Raw genomic sequence first — 26,416 nt, forward strand, 5'->3', positions numbered from 1 at the left:
ATTCGAGACAAAGAGGCAGACAGAGGTTGGGTATGGGAGCTTGAGGGCTCCTGTCACTGCAGACGAACTCCGGATACATGGGCCACCTAATATATCTGCCTTTACATGGCACTGGTGAATCAAACCTAGGCCATCAGGCCTTGGAAGCAAGCACCTTTTTTTTTTTTTTTTTTTTTTTTTTTTTACTCACAGTGATCCTCCTACCTCTGCCTCCTGAGTGCTGGGATTAAAAGCATGTGCCACTACGCCTAGCTCTCAAAAGGTTTTTACTTTTTTTATTTATTTTCAAGCAGAGACAGAGAGAGAGAGAGAGAGAGAGAGAGAGAGGAACTAAAGAGATGGGTGAGGCAGAAGCTCTAACCACTGCACTCCAGATGCACTTTGCACATCTGGTTTTACGTGAGTACAAGAAATCGAACTCAGGCTATAAGGCTTTGCAAGCAAGTGACATTAATGGGTGAGCCATCTCTCAAGCCCTAAAAGAGTTTATTATTATTTTTATTTTTTGGTATTTCAAGATAAAGTCTCACTGTAGTCCAGGCTTACCTGGAATTCACTGTGGTCCCAGGGTGGTCTTGAACTCACAGTGATTCACCTACCTCTGCCTCCCGAGTGCTGGGATTAAAGGCATGCGCCACCCCTCCTGGCTGGTTTGTTTTTTTTTTTTAATTTTTAATTTATTTATTTGAGAGTGACAGACACAGAGAGAAAGACAGATAGAGGGAGAGAGAGAATGGGAGCGCCAGGGCTTCCAGCCTCTGCAAACGAACTCTAGACGCGTGCGCCCCCTTGTGCATCTGGCTAACGTGGGACCTGGGGAACTGAGCCTCGAACCGGGGTCCTTAGGCTTCACAGGCAAGCGCTTAACCGCTAAGCCATCTCTCCAGCCCTTTTTTTTTTTTTTTGAGGTAAGATCTAGCCCAGACTGACCTGGAATAAGGGCTGGAGAGTAACTGCTGATGGTTCAGTGGTTAAGGAACTTTCCCGCAAAGCCTAATGACCCAGGTTTGATTCCCCAGTACCCATGTAAAGCCAGATACAAACTGGGATGTGTCTGAAGTTTATTTGCAATGGCTAGGAGCCCCTCTGTCTGTCTATTTGTCTCTATCTCTTTGCTTGCAAATAAAAATGTTTAAAGAAATTGTGAACATGTAAAAAAAAAAGAATAAGTAAACAAACAAAAACAATGCTAAAAAAAAAGAAATTGTAATAACTGTTAAAATTTTTTTCAGAATTGTTAATTTATTTAATGTTTTTTTTTCCCCCCCAGAATTTGGGATTGAGCCCAGGGCTTTTTGCATGATAGGCAATTGATTTACCATTTTCATCCTCAATTCAAGAATCATCACTTGATGGGAAGAATGGTTAGTTGACATTTTATTTTATTTTATTGACTTCTTATTTTATTGACATTTTTATGCATGTGTATTTAATGTATTGGATCATCATCTCCTCCCATTACCTTCTCGTTTCCCTTTCCACTGAACCTCTTCTTTCCAACTCGTCCTTTTTTTCTGCTTGTGTGTTTGCACGCATGAGCCACTGCGCTTAATGAGGGTTGTCTGCATGAGCCTAGGTAGCGTGTGCAATTTACTAGTGCCTACGCCGCTAAAGAAAAATGACTGTTCCTCCAGCCACTTGCCAAACATAGGAAACATCAGATGGGGGCCTCAATTCCCCCCCCCCCCAGCTTATCTATGATGAATAGTAATGGTAGAGGCCTCATGCAGATAATAACAGTTTTGTTGACATTCCACAATCTTCACTCTCCCTCCACTTCTTGTACTTTGGAAATTAGGATCATTTTCAAGTAATAATTCACAGATTCTGTCTCATTAAATATAAATTATTTCTTTCTTTCTCAATCTCTCTTTTTCTTTTTCATGAATTTTTTGAGGCAAGTCTCATTCTGTATCCCCGGGCTGGCCTTGAACTCAAGTCAATCCTACCTTAGCCTGCCAGGAGCTGGAACTAAAGGTGTGTACCACCATGCCTGGCCTCTTTTCTTTTCCTTTGGGTTTTCGAGGTAGGGTCTCACTCTAGCTCAGGCTGACCTGGACTTCACTTTGTCGTCTCAGGGTGGCGTCAAACTCAGCAATCCCCCTACCTCTGCCTCCCTAGTGCTGGGATTAATGACGTGCACCACCATGCCCAGCTTCTCTCTCTTTCTTAATTTCATTTGCTTACTTTTTTTTTTCTAAATCTATTTCCCTGATCAGTCCCTTGCAACAATTTTACAAGCATGCTAAACATTTAGGAGCCATAGGTCGAATACTTTTTTGTTTCTTTGTTTTTCCCAGTAGGGTCACTCTAGCCCAGGCTGACCTGGAACTCACTGTATAGTCTCAGGCTGGCCTTGAACTCACAATGATCCTCCTACCTCTGCCTCCCCAGTGCTTGGATTAAAAGTGTGTGCCACCATACCTGGCCCCTGAATATTTTTATTTGAAACCTAAACCGCAGAAAAGTGACTCTTGTCTGGAATTGATTTTGTCCCTGAGGGTACTTCTGGAGACATCTGAGACTCAAGATTGTCATGACCACGAAAAGGGCCACGGGCATCTGGTGGGGGCAGAAGCCAAGGATGTTACTGAGCATCCTACGCACGATGAAAACTTAGTTCACCCAAAATGTTACTAGTTGAAACTCTCCTTAAACCAAAATAGTACTTTTACTTTCACTGATAATTTCATGTGTCCTATCATGTTCCAATAGAATTGTATCGAGCAAGACAGATTGGGCCAAGCATTTGAAGATGCCTTTGAGGTAATGCGGCAGCACTCGAGCAGGGATCTTCAGTATACCCCAGGTACAGACCAGGCTTTTGCTCTTTGACACACAGATGGCTGGTTGGTCACAAGTGCATGTGAGAACAACGGCCCAGCAAGGTAGCACATGCTTGCAATCACAGCACTTGGGAGTCTGACATAGCATTCTAGAGAGTTGGAGGTGAGATGTACTCATAAAACCAAAAATAATAAGAATAATGCGCAGAGGCTAGGGCATAACTAAGTGACAGAGCACTTGCCACACACGAGTGAAACCTGGCCTTTATCGAGAACATGTGTGTGTGTGTGTGTGTGTGTGTGTGTGTGTGTGTGGTGTCCACACTACCTCTGCTGGAATTAAAGGCATGCACCACTATGCTCAGCTGAGGTTTTTTTTTTTTTTGTTTTGTTTTTTTTTGTTTGTTTGTTTGAGGTAGGGTCTCACTCTGGCCCAGCCTGGTCTGGAAGTCACTATGTAGTCTCAGGGTGGCCTCAAACTCTCGGCAATCCTCCTACCTCTGCCTCCTGAGCGCTGGGATTAAAGGTGTGCGCCACCACACCCGGCTCTCTGAGGTCATTTAAAAAATATTTTAATCTATTTATTTATAAGCAGGGGTAGACAGAGAGGGAGAGAGAGAGAGAGGCACACCAGGGCCTCTAGCTGGTGCAAATGAATTCCAGATGCATGTGCTACTTTGTGTATCTGGCTTTACATGGGTACTGGAGAATCAAACCTGAGCCTTAGGCTATGCAAGCAGCTGCTGAGCCATCTCTCCAACGACCCCTGAGGTCTTTTCTACCTAAAGCATGTAGGATTAATTCTAATACCAAAGTTATCCAGGGTTATATAGCCAAACTAAAAAGTACACATTAAGTAAAGCAAAGGATGTAGACAATGAGATTCCCCATAGGAATACAAATCATTTATGATGAAGAAAGGTATGGCATTTGCCTTCAATGCCAGTACTTCTGAGGTAGAGGCAGGAGGATCATGGTTTGTGTGGAGCCAGTCTGGGTCACATAGCTAGAAACAACCTGGTTTAACAAAAATATACATATAAGCTTTTATTTGCTTATATTGTTTAACTATCCAGAAAAATGCTTATTAGAGGGGCATGGTGGTGCCCACATCATTAATCCAAGTACTCACGAGGCTGAGGTAGGAAGATCACCATGAGTGTGAGGCCAACCTGGGCTTCTACACACTGAGTTCCGGTTAGCCTGGGCTAAAGTGAGACCCTGCTTACAAAGAACAAAAACTGCTTCCTGGTTGGAGTAACTGATCCCGCGACCTTGCGCTCACCCCGAGTGCAGTCTACACGGAAGAAGACATAGTGTTTCTTCCTCACTGGCTGTCCTCCCAGTCTGCCTTCTCTAGTCTAGATGAGATGCAAATGCATTCATTGCCTCTTGAGTCTGTATAGTATTGCGTAAAGTCCTGGAAGAAAAGGAGTTATGTCCTGGGTTACACAGAACCTTACTGTAGTAAAAAGGGAATGGGCTACATATTAATCCCACTATATAATACTTCTGTTTGGATCACACCGTACGGGAAATACAGTGGTAAGAAAACACAATTGGCAGCAACTGATTAGCGTATGGGCTGCTTCTGTATTTGTGTGTGTGTGTGTGTGTGTGTGTGTGTGCATAAATATACATGTATGTAAACCGGGACTTACTAAGTGTCTTTCTCTATTTGAAACTTAGATTACAAAAATTACATGGCTTTCATTAACCATTACCCTCATATCAGAAGCAATTCCAGCTACTATGGAATGTTGCCTGCCGAGGAGCCCGCCTGCCACTGGAGAACCGTAGTGGTGAGTATCTCACCGAGAGAGCCACCCTCTGACCCAGGAACTCTTCTGCCTGTGCCAGGCTTTCCCTTCGCATATGCCACCTACCACGGCGGTGAGGTGACACTGACCGTGGAAGCCCTACGGACCATCAATTGTGACCTGAACTTGGTGGTTATTTTGAGACAGGGTCTCACTATGTGGTCCAGGTTAGCCTCAAACCCGTGCTGATTCTCCTGTCTAAGCTTTCAGAGCTGAGTGTTGGGATCACATGCATGAGCCACCAAGCCCAGTTGTGACCTGAACTGGGACAATGTTATACAATGCTTCAAGAAAGGACAGTGAGTCTTCTCTGGGTGTGGTGGCTCACACCTAGAACCTAGGCCAAGTACAGAGTATTCAGGACACTCCCTCAAAAAAAAAAAAGGCCAGAGAGCCAGGTGTGGTGGCGCACACCTTTAATCCCAGCACTCGGGGAGGCAGAGGTAGGAGGATTGCCGTGAGTTCAGGGCCACCCTGAGTCTACATAGTGAATTCCAGGTCAGTCTAGGCTAGAGTCAGAGCCTACCTCAGAAAACAAAACAAACAAACAAACAAAAAAGGATACAGGGATGGCTTAGCACTTAAGGTGCCTATCTGCAAAACTTAATGATGTGGGTTCAATTCCCCAATACACACATACAGCCAGATGTACAAAGTGGCACATGTGTCTAGAGTTTGCAGTGACTGGAGGCCCTGGCATGCCCATTCTGTCTGTCTGTCTGTCTGTTTTCTATCTCTCTCTGCTTGAAAATAAATTTAAAAAATATTTTAAAAGTATTGTTATACATCTTAGCCCATCTGGATAACTATTTAAAAAGTTACATTTCCTCTAAAAATATAGGAGCAACAACATTCCTTTGCTTTACCTCCTTTTTAAAAAATATTTTCTATTTTTATTTATTTATTTGAGAGGGAGAGAGAGAAAATGGGCTCACACCAGGGTCTCTGGACACTACAAACAAACTCCAGATGCGTATTCCACCATGTGCATCTGGCTTAAGTGGGTTCTGAGGAATCAAACCTGGTTCGTTATGCAGGCAAGTGCCTTAACTGCTGAGCCATCTCTCCAGCCCAACTTTTATCTATCCTTTTGTGTTCGCCTGCTCTATTTTTCTTCTTGAAGTAGCTAATGAATGGGCCCACTCCTAAAAATGTAATATTATTTTCCATTATTGAGTATTGAGCATGGGCCTTGCCTATGCTAGGACAGTGTTCCACTGAGCTAGATATTCCCTACCCTTATTTTCTGGGACAATCTCATTGTGCAGCTAAGGCTGGAACTTGCCTGAGTTTGGCCCAAGTGCTAGGATAACCATCACTCGTAGGCCGAAGTTTTATTTTGATTTTTATTAAACATTTTTTTTTTGCTCATTATTATTTATTTATTTGAGAGTGACAGACAGAGAGAGAGAAAGAAGCAGATAGAGAGAGACAAAGATTGGGTGCTCCAGGGCCTCCAGCCACTGCAGACAAACTCCAGATGCACGTACCCCTTGTGCAACTGGCTAACGTGGGTTCTGGGGAATTGAGCCTCCAACCAGGGTCCTTAGGCTTCACAGGCAAGCGCTTAACCGCGAAACCATCACTCCAGCTCCTAGGTCGAGGTTTTATTTTGGTTGTTTTTCGAGGTGGGGTCTCACTGTAGCCCAGGTTGACCTGAAATTCATTATGTAGTCTCAGGGTGGCCTTGAGCTCATAGTAATCCTCCTAACTCTGCCTAGTGCTGGGATTAAAGGCAGGCTGGGATTAAAGAAGTGAGCCACCACAGCCGGCCTAATTTCTTAGTATAGACATTTAAGGCTATAAATTTCCCTCGTTGGATTGCCTTCAATGTGTCCCATAGGTTTTGGTATGTTGTGTTATCATTATCATTATCACTGAGTCTATGAATTTTTTTAATTTCCTTTTTGATTTCTTCAATGACACATTTACCATTCAGTAGTGTTGTTTAGTTTCAATGATCTTTGTTTTGTTTTGTTTTTGTTTTCTGAGGTAGGGTCTCAAGCTAGCTCAGGCTGATCTGGAATTCACTATGTTGTCTCAGGGTAGCCTTGAATTCTCAGTGATCTTCCTACCTCTGCCTCCCAGGTACTGAGATTAAAGGTGTGTGCCACCATGCCCTGTCAGTTTCCATGATTTTGTGTATGCTTTATATGTACTTTTTCTTGTTGGTTATTTGTAGTTTAATCCCATTGTGATCAAATAGAGTACAAGGAATTATTTTAATTTTCCTATATTTGTTAAAGTTTGCTTTGTGTCCTGATATATGGTCTAGTTAATTAAATTAATTAATTACTTAATTAATTTTTTAATGTCCCACTCCCTCCCTTTCTATTCCCTTTATATCTCCTTTCTAGCTTACCTGCCTCTGCTACTGAGTTTTATTCCTACTCACATAGAAGTCCAATCATTTGTAGCTAGGATCCACATATGAGAGAGAACATGTGATGTTTGGCTTTCTGGGCCTGGGTTACCTCACTAAGTATAATAATCCTTTCCAGGTCCATCCATTTTCCTGCAAATTTCATAATTTTTTTTTTTTTTTTTTTTTTTTTTTTTACCACTGAGTAGAACTCCATTGTGTAAATGTGCCACGTCTTCATTATCCACTCATCAGTTGAGGGACATCTAGGCTGGTTCCATTTCCTAGCTATTGTGAATAGAGCAGCAATACACATGGTTGGGCAAGTATCTCTAAGGTAGTAAGATGAGTCCTTAGGATATATGCCTAGGAGTGCTATAGCTGGGTCATATGGTAAATCTATTTTTAGCTGTCTCAGGAACTTCCACACTGATTTCCACAATGGCTGGATCAGATTGCATTCATACCAACAGTGTAGGAGGGTTCCTCTTTTTCCACATCCTCACCAGAATTTATGGTCATTTATTTTCATGATGGTAGCCAATCTGACAGGATGGAGATGGAATCTCAATGTACTTTTAATCTTCATTTCTCTGATGACTAGGGATGCAGAACATTTTTTTTGATTGTTTATATGCCATCTGTATTTCTTCTTTTGAAAACTCTATTTAGTTCAAGAGCCCATTTTTAATTGGGTTTTTTTTTATTATTTATTTTTTGAGTTCTTTGTATATGAATATCCTAGATATTAATACTCTATCAGATGTATAGCTAGCAAAGATTTTTCTGCCATTCTGTAGGTTGCCTCTTTGCTGTATTCACAGTATCCTTTACCATACAAAAACTTTGTAATTTCATGAGGTCCCAGTGGTTGATCTGTGGTTTTATTGCCTGAGCAATTGAGGTTTGCCAAAACCAGTATATTGAAGGGTTTCCCCTAATTTTCCCTCTAGCAGTTTCAGAGTTTCAGGTCTGATATTAAGGTCTTTCATCCATTTGGACTTAATTCTTGTGCACAGAAAGAGATAAGGATCTATTTTCATCCTTCTACAGATACATATCCAGTTTTTCCCAGGACCATTTGCTGAAGAGGCTATCTTTTCTCCAATGAGTATTTTTGGCATTTTTGTTGAAGATCAAGTTGCTATTGCTACCTGGGCTTACATCTGGGTCCTCTATTCTGTTCCATTGATCTACATGTCTGTTTTTGTGCCAGCACCTTGCTGTTTTTGTTACTATGGCTCTGTAGTATAGGTTAAAATCAGGTAAGGTGATACCACCAGCCTTATTTTTGTTGCTCAGAATTGTTTTAGATATTTGAGGCTTTTTGAGCTTCCAAATGAATTTTTGGATTTTTTTTTCCTATTTATGTAAAGAATGTCATTGGAATTTTGATGGGGATTGCATTAAATGTATAGACTGCTTTTGGTAAGATTGCTATTTTCACAATATTGATTTTTCTGATCCAAGAGCAAGGGATGTCTTTCCATTTCCTAGTGTCATCTGCATTTTCTCACTTGAGTGTTTTAAAGTCTTCACTGTAGAGATCCTTCACTTCCTTGGTTAGGTTTATTCCAAGGTACTTCTTTTTTTAATGTAATTGTGAATGGGAGTGATTCTCTGATTTCATCCTCTGTGTGTTTGTTGTTAGCATATAGGAAGGCTACTGATTTCTGTGTGTTTATTTTGTGTCCTGCTACATGGCTATAGATGTTTATCAGCTCTAAAAGTTTGCTGGTTGAGTCTTTAGGGTCCTTTATGTATTGAATCATGTCATCTGTAAATAATGATAACTTGATCTCTTCCTTTCCAATTTATACCCCTTTTATGTGTGTCTCTTGCCTTATTGCTATGGCTAAGAATTCCAGTACTATATTAAATAAAAGTGGGGACAGTGGACACCCTTGTCTTGTTCCTCATTTTAGTGGAAAAGCTTCAAGTTTTTCTCCATTTAGTATTATGTTGGTTGTAACTTTGTCACAAATAGCCTTTATTATGTTGAGATATGTTCCTTCTTTTCCCAGTCTCTGTAGGACTTTTATCATGAAGGAATGTTGGATTTTGTCTTGTTTTGGTATCAGGGTGATGCTGGCTTTGTAGAAGGTATTTGGAAGGATTCTTATTCTATTTTATGGAAAAGTTTAAGAAGCATTTGTGTTAGTTCTTCCATGAAGGCCTGGTAAAATTCACCTGTGAATCCATCTGGGCCTGGACTTTTTCTAGTCGGGAGATTTTTTTTTTGTTGTTGTTGTTTTTTCAAGGTAGGGTCTCACTCTAGCCCAGGCTGACCTGGAATTCACTATTGAGTCTCAGGGTGGCCTCGACCTCATGGCAATCCTCCTACCTCTGCCTCCCGAGTGCTGGGATTAAAGGCATGTGCTACCACGCCTGGCTTCAAGGGAGATTTTTTTATAACTGCTTGGATCTCCATACCTGTTATAGGTTTATTGAAGTGGTTAAGTCTTGATCTAATTTTGGCACGTCATATAAATCAAGGAAATCATCCATTTCATTCAGATTTTAAAACTTAGTGGAGTATATGTTCTTATAGTATATCCCTGTGATTTTTTTTTTTTAATTTTCTGGTACCTGTTGTGATGGTGCCTTTTCTCATCTGTAATTTTATTAATTTGTGTCTCTTCTCTTTCTATTGGTCACATTTGCTAAGGGTTTATCAATTTTGTTTTTCCTTTCAAAGAACCAACTCTCTCTCTCTCTCTTTTCTTTTTCTTTTTCTTTTCTTTTTTTAGGTAGAGTATTACTGTAGCTCAAGCTGACCTGGAATTCACTATGTAGTCTCAGGGTGACCTCAAACTCATGGCAATCCTCCTACCTCTGCCTTCTGAGTGCTGGGATTAAAGGCATGTGCCACCCTGCCAACTCAAAGAACCAACTCTTTGTTTCATTGATTCTTTGGATTTTTTTTTTTTTTTTTGGTTTCTATTTCATTAATTTTTTGCCCTAATCTTTATTATTTCTTCTCTTCTACTGATTTTTGATTTGCCTTGTTCTCCTTTTTGCAAGGCTTTAAGGTGAAGCATTAAGTTGTTTACTTGTGACCTTTTCAATTTCTTAATATAGGCACTTAAAGCTATAAATTTCCCTCGTATGACTGCCTTTACTGTGTCCCAAATGTTTTGGTATGCTGTGTTCTCATTATCACTTGACTCTATGAATTTTTTTATTTCCTTCTTGATTTCTTCATTGACCCATTCATCATTTAGTAGTGCATTGTTTAGTTTCCATGATTTTGTGTATGCTCTATAACTATTCTTGTTCTTTATTTGTAGTTTGATCCTATTATGATCAGATAAAGTACAAGGAATTATTTCAATTTTCCTGTTTTTGTTAAAATTTGCTTTGTGTCCTAATATATGGCCTATTTTAGAGAATGTTCTAAGTGCTGCTGAAAAGAATGTGTATTCTTCAGTATTTGGATGAAATGTCCTGCATATATCTGTTAGGTCCATTTGTTCTATAATCTCATTTAATCCAGATGCATCTCTGTTTATTTTTGCCATGATAACCTGTCAATTGATGAAAGTGGGATGCTGAAATCACCCACTACAACTGTGTCTGGTGTTATCTGTGACCTTAGTTCTTTTTTGTTTTTTTAAAGAATCTTTATTGTTTTTCTTAACATGTGCATTACAGGAAACAACAACACAAGCAAAAAGCAGCCATCCAGTCACAGGCAGTTCGGTTGGACATACACGCCTGGATCTTGCATGTGTACACACTGCATTCCGTTTCGGGAACTGAGACGGTACAGAATGTGTCATGCTTTCCCACACACTGCGAATGTTCACCAACTCAAACATTTTAAGCTGCATGAGTATTTTGATAACTAAGAATACACTACAGCATCTCAATCTGTTAAGACAGAATTGTAATCCTGTCTTCCTTGGCAACAAAAATTTCACGGAAGACAAAAATAGCAACAGGCCTCTAGATAGAATATTGGCAGAGTCACAATTAAAAGTCTACATTCCCTAATGCTCAACTTAAAACCAAACATAAAAGAAAGATGACACTGAGCATCGTGTTTCTAGAGTGTATCAGATCTATACTACCACATAGTGTCATGATGGTAAGCTCCCCCTGAAGGATGGATTCCCACGGGACAGTGAGAGGAGGTACAGGCATCACTGGCTCCATCAACACATAGCCTGAGCACACCAGGGCACTCTCCCTGCAGGCCTCCTCCTGGCCCTCTGCTGCCAGCCCAAACGCCATTGTGACCTTAGTTCTAATAGCATTTGTTTGATGATGTTGGGAGCCCCCATGTTAGGTGCATATATGTTTAGGATTGTAATATCCTCCTGTTGGAGTGTGCCTTTATTTAGTATGAGGTGATCTTTCTTACCTTTCCTAACTAATGTTGGCTTGAAGTCTATCCTGTCAGCAATTAGGATAGCAACCTGTGCTTGCTTTCTCGGCCCATTTGCTTGAAACGCTGTTTTACAACCTTTCACCCTAAGATACTGTCCATCCTTTTTAGAAAGGTGAGTTTCTTGGAAGCAACAAATTGAAGAATCCTGCTTTTTAACTCTGTCTGCAAACCTATGTCTTTTGGTTGGGGCATTGAGGCTGCTGATATTAAGAGATATTATTAAAATGTGTGTGTTTATTTTTGCCATTTTCCTTGTTTGGTAGTTCTTCCAGTTTTACCTTTGCTCTCTTGTATTTGAGTATGTTTTTTTTTTTTTTTTTTTCTAGGTGCTTTTCTTTCTCTTCAGCATGGACGATCCTTTCAAGTATTTTCTGTAATGGTGGTTTTGTCTTCAAATATTCCTTTAGCCTGCTTTTGTTGTGGAATGTCATTATTTCTCCAACCATTTTAATGGATAGCTTTGCAGGATAAAGTAAACTTGGTTGACAGTTGTTGTCTTTCAGAACTTTGAACACATCACTCCAAGCCCTTCTGGCTTTTAAAGTTTGTGTTGAGTAACCTGCTGTTATCCTGATGGGCTTGCCTTTGTATGTGACTTGATTTTTCTCTCTAACTGCTTTCAACATATATTCTTTGCTTTGTATGTTTGGTAGTTTAATTATAATATGGCAAGGAGAGGTTCTTTCCAGGTTTTGTCTGTTTGGTGTTCTAAAGGCTTCCTGTATCTTCATTGGCATCTCTTTCCTAATTTTGGCGACGTTTTCTTCTAGGATTTTGTTGAAGACACCTATTATGTCTTTGGAGTGAAATTCTTCTTCTATTTTACCCTGAATTCTTATGTTTGATCTTTTCATAGTGTCCCAAATATCTTGAAATTCCCATTTGTACTTTCCTATTAGTTTGTCTTTCTCTTTGTTGGACTGTATTAGATCTGCCACATGGTCTTCTAGTTTAGATATTCTGTCCTCTCCTTCATCCATTCTACTCGTGAGATTTTCTACAGAGTTTATTTCACTGACTGTGTTCTTCATTACTAGTATTTTTGACTGTTTTTTCTTTATTATTTCTATTTCTTTATATCTTGTATTGACCTCCTTATTTCATTAAATTGGTTTCCTGTGTCTTCTTTGATTTCATCTTTGATTTCTTTGAATATATATATATTACACACACACACACACACACACACACACACACATTTTCTTTTGTTTTGTTTTTCAAGGTAGGGTCTCACTCTAGCCCAGGCTGACCTGCAACTCACTATGGAGTCAGGGTGGCCTCAAACTTGTGGCAATCCTCCTACCTCTGCCTTCCAAGTTCTGGGATTAAAGGCTTGTGTCACCATGCCCAACTCTCTCTTAGAATATATTTATAATAATTCTTTTGAAATATTTCTCAGGTATTTGCTCTAAATTAGTTTCACTGGAGGTCATTTCTGATGCACTAATAGTTTTTGGTGGATTCATATTGTCTTGATTTTTTTTTGTGTGTTTCTTGCATTATAATGTAGAGATTTTTGCATCTTGGATTATATTAGTACTTGGATTTTCTAATTATCTGCAACATTATTAGATGTATCAATCAATCTGAAAGGGTAGGAGCTTAAAGTGCTAGGTATGGCTCTTGAGACTATCAGAGTAACCACAAAAGTGACCCTAGGTGTTGTATTTGCTAGCAATGAGAGTATTCAAGTAGGTTGGTGTAATCCCAGTTAACCTTTGGGATGGCTTTGGTCTCAATTATACACCTCACTTTTTAGTAGAGGAGTGTATTTTGCTGTGTTTTTTTTTTTTTTTTTCTCCCCTAAGCTTCTTTGGCGTGATTCCTGCACTGCAATCTTAACCAGAAGTCCTTTTTTGGGGGTGGGGACAAGCCCAACAAACAGACTGGCATTTTTTTTTTAATGCAAGAGAGAATTGGAGTGCCAGGGCCTCTGGCCACTGTAATTGAACTTCAGATGCATGTGCCCCCTTGTGTACATGTGCAACTTTGCACAGTTGTATCACTGTGTGTCTGGCTTTTGTGGGACCTGGAGAGTTGAACATGAGTTCTTAGACTTCACAGGCAAGCACCTTAATCACTAAGCCATCTCTCCAGCCCTTGTCTTCATCTTTTTGTTTCTTTTTTTCAACTGTTTTTGTTTATTTTTATTTATTTATTTATTTGAGAGACACAGACAGAGAAAGAAAGAGGCAGGTAGAGAGAGAGAATGGATGGGCCAGGTCCTCTAGCCACTGCAAACAAACTCCAGAAGCATGTACCACCTTGTGCATCTGCCTTACATGGGTCCTGGGGAATCGAGCCTCGAACCAGGGTCCTTAGGCTTCACAAGCAAGCACCTAAGCACTAAGCCATCTCTTCAGCCCCTTTTTGTGTACCTTCTAATGTATAGATTTTTGCATCTTGGGTTAATTTGATGCTTGGGTCTTCCAATTATCTATAGTATTCTCTTTTTTGCAGTATTCTTAGACATATAAATATGATATTATATGTCTTCCGTATCTTCAGGGTAGGAGCCTCATGTATTACTCTCACTGTCACAGCAGAAGTGACCCTAGGTGTTGGATTTGCCTGCTGTGGAGATAATTCTAGTAGGCTGTGTGGAGCAAAATACAGGCAAATTCTAAAATCCGACTGAGTAATATACACACTCAATCAAACCCAGCATGGAGTATTTATTCGTGTGTGGGGATTAAAACATACAGCTAGTGAGATGGCTTAGCAGTTAAGACACTTGTCTGTGAAACCTAGGACTCAGGTTCAATTCTCCAGTACCTACGTAAGACAGTTGCACAAGTTGGCACATGTATCTGGAGTTCATTTGTGTAGGCTAGAGGCACTGAAATACCCATTATCTCTCTCTCACTCTTTCTCTCTCTCTAAGAAATAAACAACAAAAAAATTTTTTTTTCAAGGTAAGGTTTCACTCTAGCTCAGGCTGACCTGGAATTCACTATGTAGTCTCAGGGTGGCCTCGAGCTCATGGCGATCCTCCTACCTCTGCCTCCCAAGTGCTGGGATTAAAGGCGTGCACCACCACGCCTGGCTGGGTGTCTAGTTTTCTTAAAAAATAATTTTTAAATTAATTAATTGTTATTGACAACTTCCATAATTGTAGACAATAACTCATGGTAAATCCCCCTTTCCCCTTCATAACTCCACTCTCCATCATATCCCCTCCCCTTCTCAGTCTCTCTTTTATTATGATGTCACCATGTTTTCCTCCTATTATGATGGTCTTATGTAGGTAGTACCAGACACTAAGAGGCATTGTAAGGAGTCCTACCCTTTTGGCTCTTACATTCTTCCCGCCACCTCTTCTGCAATGAACCCTGAGCCATGGAGGGTGTAATAGAGAGAGATGTTTCAGTGCTGAGCACTCCTCTGTCACTTCTCAGCAGCATGGTGTCTTTTGTGTCATCCCAGAGGTCACTATCATCTGAAAACAGAAGCTTCTCTAACCAAAAGTGAGAGTAGCATTAACATAGGGGTATGAACATTAAGAGAAGTGCTTGCTGGGCAGGTTTTACAGTCCCGGGACTCATGATATTTTTATTTATTTATTTATTTAGTTAGTTAGTTAGTTATTACATACAGAGAGATGGAGGGAGAGAGAGAGAGAGAATGGGCACGCCAGGGCTTCTAGCCACCACAAACAAACTCCAGATGCATGCACCACCTTGTGCATCTGGCTTATGTGGGATAGACAATTGAACCTGGGTCCTAAGGCTTTACAGGCATGTGCCTTAACCACTAGGCCATCTCTCCAGCCCTGTAGTTTTACATATTTATTCATAAGGAAAGAGAGGGGGAAATATAAATGGAAGAATGGAGGCACCAGGGCTTCTTGACACTGCAAATGAAGTCCAGATGCATGTGCCACTCTGTGCCTCTGGCTCTGTGTGGGCCCTGAGAAACAACATAGGCTGACTGACTTTGCAAGCAAGCACCTTAATGGTTGAGCTATCATCCCAACCCTCAGCAGTAGTTTAAAGGAAAACAGGGTGAATTTTTAGGTTGGGTTGCTTCACCTTCACCTATTTTTTTTTTGGAGTTTGGAGCTCCAGTCTCTTTCTGCTCTTGTTTTCTGAGAAAGAGTCTCACTGTACAGCCCAGACTGACCTGAAACCTCCATAGTACCCCAGGCTGCTATGATGTTCAAAGCAATCTTGCTGCCTTGGCCTGCTGAGGGCTGGAGTATCAGGCATGTGCCTCCACACCTGCCTCTTATTATTCAGGGTCTTTGTGTCCCGGCGAACATCTCTTCTTTCTCATTAATGTCAAGGGTTTTGCTCTATACCTCAGTTCTCTTTCGACTGGTTTGATGTCATTCATGCCTGGGTGTGATCTTGCTGAAGAGGGGCAGCACCCCTGATAACCTGGAAAATGCTTAGTACTCTTTTTGCCCTGGGCATTTGACTTCTGCTGCCAATTGGGAGCCGCTCTCCTACTTAACGTCCTTCTGTCTTGTGTCTGTAGAACACTGCTGGGGACTTCTGTTTGGAAGAAAACACTCATCCAGCCCTGCAGAACATAATTGAAAACCAGTTGGAACAGCCTGTCATCTTCCAGCAAAAAGGGGGAAAAGGTATGCTGATGGAAATTAAAAACAAAAGATCTTTTTCATAGCAACTTTGATGGATTTCGTGATATGTCTGTGTTTGGATTTTTTCTTGTTTTTGCATTTTTTAAACTTGTTTTATTTGAGAGAGAGAGTCAGAGAGAGAGTGAGAGAGAGAATGGGTGCACCAGGGCCTTCAGCCACTGCAAACGAACTCCAGATACATTTGCCCCCTTGTGTATCTGGTTTACGTGGGTCCTGTGGAATCAAACCTGGGTCCTTTGGCTTTGCAGGAAAACACCTTAATCACTAGGCTATCTCTCCAGCTCTATTTTTGCTTTTATTTTTTATTTTTTGTACTTTTTCTCCCCTAGGCTGCTTTGGTGTGGTTCCTATGCCACCATCTTAACCGGAAGTCTTTTTTTTTTAATGCTTTATTTTTATTTATTTATTTATTTGACAGAGAAAGAGGAGGAGAGAGAGCGAGAGAGAGAGAGAGAAAATGAATGGGAGCACCAGGGCCTTCAGCCACTGAAAATGAACTCCAGACATGTGCGCCCCCTTGTACATCTGGCTAACGTGGGTCCTGGGGAATTGAACCTGGGTCCGTTGGCTTTGCAGGCAAACACCTTCATTGTTAAGCCATCCCTCCAGCCCTGTTTTATTCTTCAAGATAGGGTCTCACTCTCTAGCCCAGGCTGACTTGGAATTCACTGTGAGTCTCAGGCTGGCCTTGAATTCACATCCTCCCCCCTCTGCCTCCTATGTGTTGGGATTAAACGCATTCACCACCATGCCCAGGAGAAAGAAAGAGAGAGAGAATATGAAGATGGGCATGTCAGGATCTCCAGCCACTGCAAATGAACTCCAGACGCCTGTGCCCCTTGTGCATATGTATTAGGAAATTGAACTGACTTTCCAGGCAAGTGCCTTAACTTCCAAGTCATCTCTCTAGCCCCCCCTTTTTTTAAAATAATGAATTAGTGAATTTATTTGGGGAGAAATAATAATTCATGAGGTTTACTTAGGGGAAATTGATGTCTAGGAAAAGGCTGGGTCAGTTACACACACACACACACACACACACACACACACACACACAAGATTATAGTGTGAAATAGTGAAGGGCCAAGAGATCAAAGATAAATATTACATATAATCAAAGTGAGAGGGTCCCCCCAAAACATGACACAGATAGAAGGCAAGAAAAATAAATAAAAACTTCAATTAAGTATTCTCCCCTTCCCACCCAGCCAGTCTGGGAAGGAGGGAATGACTCGTGGATGCTCAGTCTGGGCTGTCTGTGTAACCACCTTTATATGGATCAGACATCCAGTCAGCGGGAGCCTCCTCTTCTGGCTCAGTTATGTAAGCAGAGATGACTGGTTCCGACTTGACCCAGAGAGGCCAAGCTGAAGAAGCTGTTCCCACTGGGTGTGTCCCTGGCAGCCAGCGTGGAGAGACGATCACACCCACGTTTTAATTTTGTCAGAATGGGCAGGATGGTAGCTCCTTGTTTCCTCTTTGGGATTCTGTCCCTAAGTAACTGCTTCAAAGATGCTAGCGTTCTCCTATTTCTCGTTCAGTACCCCCTTCCGGGGAGAGACAACTGCCTTTAGAGGAAGTGGCAGTGGTCATCCCGAAACTTTAGCAAGCTGAGTGGGGTTGCAGGATGCAGCAGTTACGTCTCTCCCAGAAGAGAACGGTAAACGTGTGAGCCAGCGTGCTGGCCCATGTTGTTGTTGTTTTTCCTTTAAACTGAGAAAGTAATCAGAAACAGCAAGAAACATAACAGTTCAAGGCGGTAGAAAATGGTTTTGTTCCATTGAAATGAGACAAGTTTGAATGGAAGCTTGATAAAGAAAGTCAGGATCAGTGTCTATTGGGAGATTTACTTGCTCACTTGAAACAGGATTTTAAGTTTTCCATGAGTTTTGTCACGTAAGGAGCCTGCTAGTGGGAGCCTGGGTCCTTCAGGTGAACCTGTGTGCGTTTGACTGTGTTCGCTTGGCTGATTTCTCCCTCATTGGCCTAGATAACATTCATTTAAAAAGAGCAACTGTTAAGAAAATCATTAAGATTATTTTTTGGAAGGAGGCATAAGTCAATGCAAGAAGTTAGTATTGTAAGTTGTAAACATAGGACCCAGAACATGGGCTTTCTGAGTTCAGTGTCAAACAGTGATGCTATAAGCCAAAATCTTATTTACATTGTAGTACTTTTGGTTGTACATTTATCTCTGAGTTTCTCACTCTCTCTCTGAGTTTTTGTTTGTTTGTTTGTTTGTTTGTTTGTTTGTTTTGAGGTAGTGTCTCACTCTAGCTCTAGCCCAGGCTGACCTGAAACTCACTATGTAGTCTCAAGGTGGCCTCGAATTCACGGCAGTCCTCCAACCTCAGTCTCCCCAGTGCTGAGATTAGAGGCATGCGCCACTACTCCCAAGTTTTTAAGACCCAATGGGTAGCCAAAATCTATTCAAATGTATACTTTTCTTTTTCTTTTTCTTTTTTTTTTTTTTTTTTTTTTTTTTTTTGAGGTAGGGTCTCACTCTGGCCCAGGCTGACCTGGAATTCACTATGTAGTCTCAAGGTGGCCTCGAACTCTCAGTGATCCTCCTACCTCTACCTGCTGAGTGCTAGGATTAAAGACGTGCACCACCACGCCCAGCTCAATGTATACTTTTTTTAAAAAAAGTTTATTTTTATTTATTTATTTGAGAGAGATAGTCACAGAGAGAAAGAGGCAGATAGAGAGAGAGAGAGAGAGAGAGAGAGAGAGAGAAAATGGGCACATCAGGGCTTCCAGCCACTGCAAACAAACTCCAGATGCATGTGCCCCCTTGTGCATCTGGTTAATGTGGGTCCTGGGGAATCAAGCCTCAAACTGGGGTCCTTAGGCTTCACAGGCAAGTGCTTAACCACTACACTATCTCTCCACCCCTCAATGTGTACTTTTGAAGGTCAATACTGGCTCTTTAGAGAAGCTCTAAGAACCTAGGAGGAGCTCTATGCTCCATCAGTTACTTGTGCTGCCTGTTCTGAGGAGTCAGGGCGGTGCTGACCAAGTGGCTTCCCTTGGTGGCCTTGAGGATCTTTTCCCTCAGCTTTGACTGTCCTTTTGCAGGCTGAGCACTGTTTGGAGTCAGTTTCTGGAACCTTCTCTGATCAAGAGAATAGTGACTTACTAGGGTTTTCAGACAAGCTTGGACTGTCTTGTCATCTCTTGTGGCCTATTTGAACCTGGGAGCAGAAACCAAAATATTGATCGTACTTAAAAAAAAAAAACTTAATTATTGAGAGAGAGATGAGAAGCAGGTAGAGAATGGGCATGCCAGGGCCTCCAACCACTGCAAACAAACTCAAGATGCTGTGCCCCCTTGTAAATTTGGCTTATGTGGGTCCTGGGAAATCGCACCTGGGTCTTTGGGCTTCAAAGGCAAGCAATCCTCCTATCTCTGCCTCCCAAGTGCTGGGACTAAAGGCACGTGCCACCACACCTGGCCTTTGTTTCTTTTTCCTTCTCTCCTATAAAGGTCAGGTTGGATAATTGTACTTTCTAGGCGGCACTGCAGCCAGGCTTTCTGACAGAACAAACAAGGAAGGCTTTTTCTGAGCCTCATTGATCTAATTGAGCCCGATTTATTTTATTTTATTTTTTGGTTTCCTGAGGTGGGGTCCCACTCAGCTCAGGCTGACCTGGAATTCACTACGGAGTCTCAGGGTGGCCTCGAACTCACAGTAATCCTCCTACCACTGCCTCGTGAGTGCTGAAATTAAAGGCGTGCTTGACCACACCCAGAACTTGAGCCCATTTTTTAAATTATTATTATTGATTATTTATTTGCAAGGAGAGGGAGACGGGGAAGAGAAAGTGAATGTCAGGGCTTTCTATCTCTGCAAACTAATTCCAGATGCATGTGCCACTTTTTATATCTGGCTTTATGTGGATACTGAGAAATCAAACCTGGGTTCTTAGGCTTTGCAGGCAAGCACTTAACCCCTAAGCCATTTCTCCAGCCCTGAAACTGATTTAATACAGATTACCCAGTTTTTCTTCTGTACTTTTCTTCCTCCCTTCCCCTTCCGCTCTCTTCCCCTCCGCTCCTTCTCCTCCCCTCCACTACTCCCAGTGGGAGGTGTTCTTTCTAAACTCCTGTTGGTGTCTGACTATGGGGCTGTAATCCATGACTATGTCATAAGTTGAGCCCAGTTGTTTTAAAAAAAATTTTGTTAACAAGTTACATGATTATAAAAAATATCCCATGGTAATGCCTCACCCCATTTTCCCCTTCAAAACTCCATTCTCCATTGGATCCCCTCCTCCTCTCAATCAGTCTTTCTTTTATTTTGATGTCATAATCTTTTTCTCCTCTTATGATGGTATTTTTTCTCGATTTTTATTAACATTTTCCATGATTATGAAAAATATCCCATGGTAATACCCTCCCTCTCCCCCCCCCCACTTTCCCCTTTGAAATTCCATTCTCCATCATATCCCCTCCCCATCTCAATCAGTCTCTCTTTTATTTTGATGTCATGATCTTTTCCTCCTCTTATGATGGTCTTGGGTAGGTAGTGTCAGGTACTATGAGGTCATGGATATCCAGGTCATTTTATGTCTGAAGGGAGCACATTGTAAAGAGTCTTACCCTTCCTTTGGCTCTTATGTTCTTTCTGCCACCTCATCCACCATGGACCCTGAGCCTTGGAAGGTGTGATTGAGATGTTACTCAGTACTCCAGTCACTTCTTTCCAGCACCATGATACCTTCTGAGTCATTCCAAGGTCACTGCCATCTGAAAAGAGAAGATTCTCTACCCAAAGTGAGAGTAGCGTTAATATAAGGGTATAAATATTAAGAGAATTGCTTACTGGGCAATTTGATAAGCATACTATATACATTTATCCCGACATCAGCAGATGTTATACCCCTAGGGCTCATGACTACCCCTGTTTAAAGTTTTCAGTATCAGGGATGTGTCCCCCCCCCTCAATGGAGTGGGCCTCCAGTCCAATTGGAGGGCAGTTGGTTTCTTGTGATGGTCTTGTGTAGTAGTGTCAGGCACTGTGAGATCATGGATATCCAGGCCTTTTTGTGTCTGGGGGGAGTACATTGTAAGGAGTCCTACCCTTCCTTTGGCTCTTACATTCTTTCCATCATGTCTTACACAATAGACCCTGAGCCTTGGAAGGTGTGATAGAGACATTGCAGTACTGAGCACTCCAGTCCCTTTTTTCCAGCACAATGATGCCTTCTGAGTCATCCCAAGGTCATTGCTGTCTAAATAGAGAAGATTCTCTACCAAAAGTGAGAGTAGCATTAATATAAGGGTATGAACATTAAGAGAAGTGCTTACTGGGCAGTTTGATAGGCATAGTATATACATTTAGCCATACAGTAGCAGACATTGCATGTCTAGGGCTCATGAGTACCCCTGTTTTAAGTTTTAAGTATCAGGGATGTATTCCCTCCCATGGAGTGGGCCTCCGGTCCAATTAGAGGGCAGTTGGTTTCCACTGTGGCAGACATGCCACTATTGCACCCATTGGCTCATTTGGCCTGGGTGGCCAAATATAAGGCTTGCAGGGTCCACTGTTGAGTATCTTCACTGGTGATTTCTCTCTCTCCCATCGAATTGCATGCAGAATGGCTTCTTCCAGCTTTCTGTCAGCTGGTCTACATGGAGGAGGTTATCAGCTTAGTTCCAGCAGGATTTCTCAGTGGCCTTGCAGCCCAAATATGTGAAGTCTTCAGCAATAGGGTCTTACCATCTATTCCTGGTGGGAAACAAAGGGCCTAGGCAATGGCCTATAATGCTTTGGGGGCATCAAGGACCTCCCTGTTGAGCCCAATTTTTAAGGTTGTAATCTAATGGTGACTTAGGTATCTTGGAGGCAGATTGTTCTAGCTAAAATGAAATGGAGGAAGATGTTTCAGGGTTTTTCTCCCATCTCCTTGCCTGGAGGACACTGGAACTGAGGTTTCCTGTTACCAACTTGACAGGGTTTTGAGGGTTCCTCTGGAACTTTTCTTGTCTTTGGTATTTTAAAAACTTAATCACTTGATCTTATTTTACAAAGGGCTTTATGATCGTATCTGTGGTGTAGGCTCTGAGCAAGCCTGATGGTTGTCTTATATACTTTAAGGATATTATAACTTGATCCAATACTGTAAGACTCAATTTACCAATTTGATCCCTCCATCTAGCAAAAGATTCTATCTGACAAGTGACTTTAATTGATCATAAGCAAGAGATTAATGCTACCCTTGTGCTATTTGGTTTCCCTCTTTTATGAGAGAGAGAGAGAGAATTGGTGTGCTTGGGCCTCCAGCTACCTCAATTCAACTCCAGATGTGTGTGCCACCTTGGACACATGCCCACCCTTGTGCATGCATCACCTTGTGTGTCTGGCTTATGTGGGATGTGGAGAATCAAACATGGGTCCTTAGCTTTGCAGGCAAGTGCATTAACCACTAAGCCATTTCCAGCCCTGGTTTCCCTTTTTTTGTTGTTGTTCTTGTCACCTTTCAGAGGATATCTGATTTTTAAGGAGTCATTGGGAAATACGAATTGATTTAAAATCTCCTTGGGCTGGGCATGGTAGTGCACTTGGGAGACAGAGGTAAGAAGCTTGCCATTAGTTCGAGGCCACCCTGGAATGACATAGAAAATTCCAGGTCAGCCTGGACTAGAGTTAGGTCCTACCTTATAAAACCAACAGTAAAATAAAATAAAAATAAAATCTCCTTGGGTCTGAGAAATGGCAGCACTTGATTCTGAACTCATAGCTAGCTTATACCATCTTTAAGCAGTATAAGGTAATCTACCAACTGTGATCAAGAACAAGGACAGAAGAGAGAACTAAGCCTCTTAGCATATTAAACGTAGAGGCATTTGGCTAGGAAAGATAGAAGAATGGTTAGTCTCTTAATAATTAAGTGGCGGAATAAGCAAGATTAGGAGCTTTTTTTCTAGACTTCTAGTGTCAAAGGAATCTCCCCACAAGATGGACCTGGCACATGTGCGGCATCTGTAGTAGTAAAAGCCAAAAGATTTATGCAACTGAAAAGAAACCAGGGTATGTGTGGCATCTATAGAATGGTACCTAGTATGTGCTTGGCACCAACAAAGACCCTGCACACGTGGCGGGCACCTATACTTGCAAGGAGGAGACGATGATGAAAGTCTTCAATCATTCTCATCCTCTAGCTTCCCCAAGGCATCTCGCAGGGTCTGGCTGCCTGACAGATGCTGGCCACTGTCCGTGACCAAGGGAAGAAAAGCCATACCTCACTCACATCTGCCGTCTTCCTACTGTACCTGACATCTCCTTTGTGCTTTTATCCAAGGAATGAACAAAAAATTCAGTGTCAAAATCCACAAGGTAACATGTCTAGCCCTATTAGACCTGTTCATGAAGAAGCTGACCAGATCACCATTAAGCTTGTGCCCTGGCGTGGAAATTCTAGAGCACCCTCAGGAGCATGGGAACGAATGAGAACACAGGGCTTATCAGGATTTGTATTAAGTTGATAAGAACTGGGTTTAGCCTGAAAAATCTTAGCTCTTTCTAAAAAGAGTGATTTTAGGTAAGCCTTGGATTTTCTAGGTTGCTTTTCTGAATCCTCTGTTCAACCATAACCCACAAAACTTAAAGGATCATTAAGAGAAACCACATCTAATTGATAATTTGAGATCTAGGACTTAACCATTCTATCATCGTGAAGTTATTTATTTTCTAAAAAGTATTTTTAAAAAATATTTTATTTTTGCCAGGCATGGTGGCGCACGCCCTTTAATCCCAGCACTCGGGAGGTGGAGGTAGGAGGATCACCATGAGTTCAAGGCTACCCTGAGACTACATACTTATTTCTAGGTCTGCCTTGGCCAGAGTGAAACCCTACCTTGAAAAACCAGAAAATAAAAATATTTGATTTTTATCTATTTATTTGACAGAGAGAGAGAGAGAGAAAGAGAGAGAGACAGAGACAGAGAATGGGCACACCAGGGCCTCCAGCCACTGCAGACAAACTCCAGACATGTGCACCACCTTGTGCATCTGGCTAATGTGGGTCCTGGGGAATCGAACCTGGGTCCTTTTGCTTTGCAGGCAAGCACCTTAACCACTAAGCCATCCCTCCACCCCTAAAAAGTATTATTTATTCTAGAGAGCGAGCAAGAGCGTGAGTCATGGGCGTGCTAGGGCCTCCTACCACTACAAAGGAACTCCAGATGCCATGTACCACTTTATGCATCTGGCTTTATGTATGTACTGGAGAATTGAACCCAGGCAGTCAAGCTTTGTGAGCAAGCACCTTTAACCACCGAGCCACCTTCCCAGCCCCTTAATGTTATTTCCTAAAAGCGTGATCGCATACTTTATTACTTATTTGTTTATTTGATGTTGGGGACTGAACCCTTAGGCATTGTTCAGGCCAGGCTAGTACTAGTACTTATCTCTGAGTACTAAGTACTGAGTCTCTTTATCACTATTGTGTGCATAAGTGTGTGTGTGTGTGTGTGTGTGTGTGTGCGGGTTTAAGGATAATGTTGGAGTGTTTGACTTGTCTTTCCACATTGCTTGAGACACATTGCAGTTTTCTGTTTCTGCTGCTGTGGGTGCACCAGCCTAGCTGGCCTGTGAATTCTTCTGGCTCTGCTTTCTGCTGCTATACATATGCTGGGATTGTAAGCAAGTGCGCCGTTTTGCTTCCAGCTTGATGTGGGTGCTGGGGAGCTGAACTTGGGCCAGCACCCTTGCAAGCAAAACAATGAATGATCAACTTGACTGCTGGGTGAGAAGCAGACAGAATTTTTGGTTAGTGCTCTGGCTTTTAATTCATGACATTTCTTGGTAAGTCCCTATCATTTCTCAGTTCATAAACTCTAGATAATATGAGTGCAAATTACAATCTTTGTAAAAATGTTTGAAGTTTTTGGATGAATGGTGATTCTCCAGAGACTGTCCGAAGTAGTTTGGGAACAAACTATTCTGATTTCTCACAGGGGAATTCAAATTTAGCCATGAGGTTTTTATCTTCCAGTGGGTCTAACGGAGAACGATGTAGCTATACAGGCTAATTCAGGTGCCACGAGATAGGCTTACACTTTTGTTTTTATGAATTCTGTTTGGCTAAAGAAATCCTGTCCATGAAACAAATAAAATCTACACAAAAAGATGGGCAATGTTGCAGTATCACTTTATGTCATGATTTATTATTAATACCTTATTATTATTATTATTATTTTGAGGTACAGTCTCACTCTAGCCCAGGCTGACCTGGAAGCCACTCTGTATTCCTAGGCTGGCCTCGAACTCAAAGCAATCCTCCTATTTCTGCCTACTCGAACACTGGAACTTAAGGTGTGCACCACCACATCTGGTATATTTAATTTTTTTTTATTTTGGTTTTTCTCATGGTTTTTCTCGACTCGAGTCCAGGCTGCCCTGGAATTCACTATGTAGTCCCAGGGTGGCCTCGAACTCATGGCGATCCTCCTACTGCCTCCCAAGTGCTGGGATTAAAGGCGTGTGCCACCACTTCTGGCTCTGTATTTATTTAATTTAATTATTTAATTTTTGAAAAATATTGTATTTATTTATCTGAAAGAGAGAAAAAGGCAGGGTGGGGGAGAATGGGTGGGCCAGGGTCTCGAGTCACTGCAAACGAACTCCAGATGCATGTGCCATCTTGTGTATCTGGCTCACCTGGGTACTGAGGAATCAATCTGGGTCCTTAGGTTTCACAGGCAAGCACCCTAACGGCTAAGCCATCTTTCAAGCCCTGCATTCCATTTCAATCAGCCTTACTCTTCTGTAGAACATTTAACATGATGTGAAACTAGGCTTGAGATTTAACTGACCACAGGGCACAGGACCAATGGGGCCCCAGGTTAGCAGGCCCACAGGCTTCTCCCAGTCTAGGCCTGTGACAATTGCAGCAATCACCAAAGCACTGTGGAGTCAGAGGAGGAAACCAGTCTCAGTGCAGAGCCTCAGACACCCTTCCCTAGGGTACCCCACATGGCCTTGACCCTGTCTCCCTCTTGCAGGCCGGAGGAAGCTGCGACTCTTTGAATACCTGTTCGAGTCCCTGTGTGCTCCCGAGATGATGTCCTGCATTCAGTGGGTAGATAAAGCCAAAGGCATCTTTCAGTTTGTATCGAAAAACAAAGAAAAACTTGCTGAGCTTTGGGGAAAGAGGAAAGGCAACCGGAAGACCATGACTTACCAGAAAATGGCCCGAGCCCTGAGGAACTATGCAAGGACTGGGGAAATCACCAAAATCCGGAGAAAGCTGACCTACCAGTTCAGCGAGGCCGTCCTGCAGAGGCTGTCCCCATCGTCCCACTTCCTGGGGAAAGACATCTTCCACTCCCAGTATGTCCAGCCCTGTCAGGACTACCTCAGCTTAAACAGCTGGAATGGAAACTACTATGCGTATGCCAATTACCACGAGCCAAGCCTGCCCACTTGCTAACCCTAGCTCCTT

At 42.0% G+C, this 26,416-nt stretch overlaps 1 protein-coding gene across 1 annotated transcript; it reads left to right on the top strand.

The window, feature by feature from the left end:
• Positions 1 to 1,333: 1,333 nt before the first annotated feature.
• Positions 1,334 to 26,404, top strand: Spic (Spi-C transcription factor). Its single transcript, XM_045153511.1, has 5 exons — positions 1,334 to 1,364; positions 2,716 to 2,809; positions 4,476 to 4,588; positions 15,841 to 15,949; positions 25,977 to 26,404. Exons 1-5 carry the CDS (start codon positions 1,353 to 1,355, stop codon positions 26,402 to 26,404), a joined length of 756 nt encoding a protein of 251 aa, XP_045009446.1. The 5' UTR covers positions 1,334 to 1,352.
• The last annotated feature ends 12 nt before the right edge of the window (positions 26,405 to 26,416 follow it).

Source organism: Jaculus jaculus, chromosome 6 (assembly GCF_020740685.1).
Source record: "Jaculus jaculus isolate mJacJac1 chromosome 6, mJacJac1.mat.Y.cur, whole genome shotgun sequence".
Classification (NCBI taxonomy): domain Eukaryota; kingdom Metazoa; phylum Chordata; class Mammalia; order Rodentia; family Dipodidae; genus Jaculus; species Jaculus jaculus.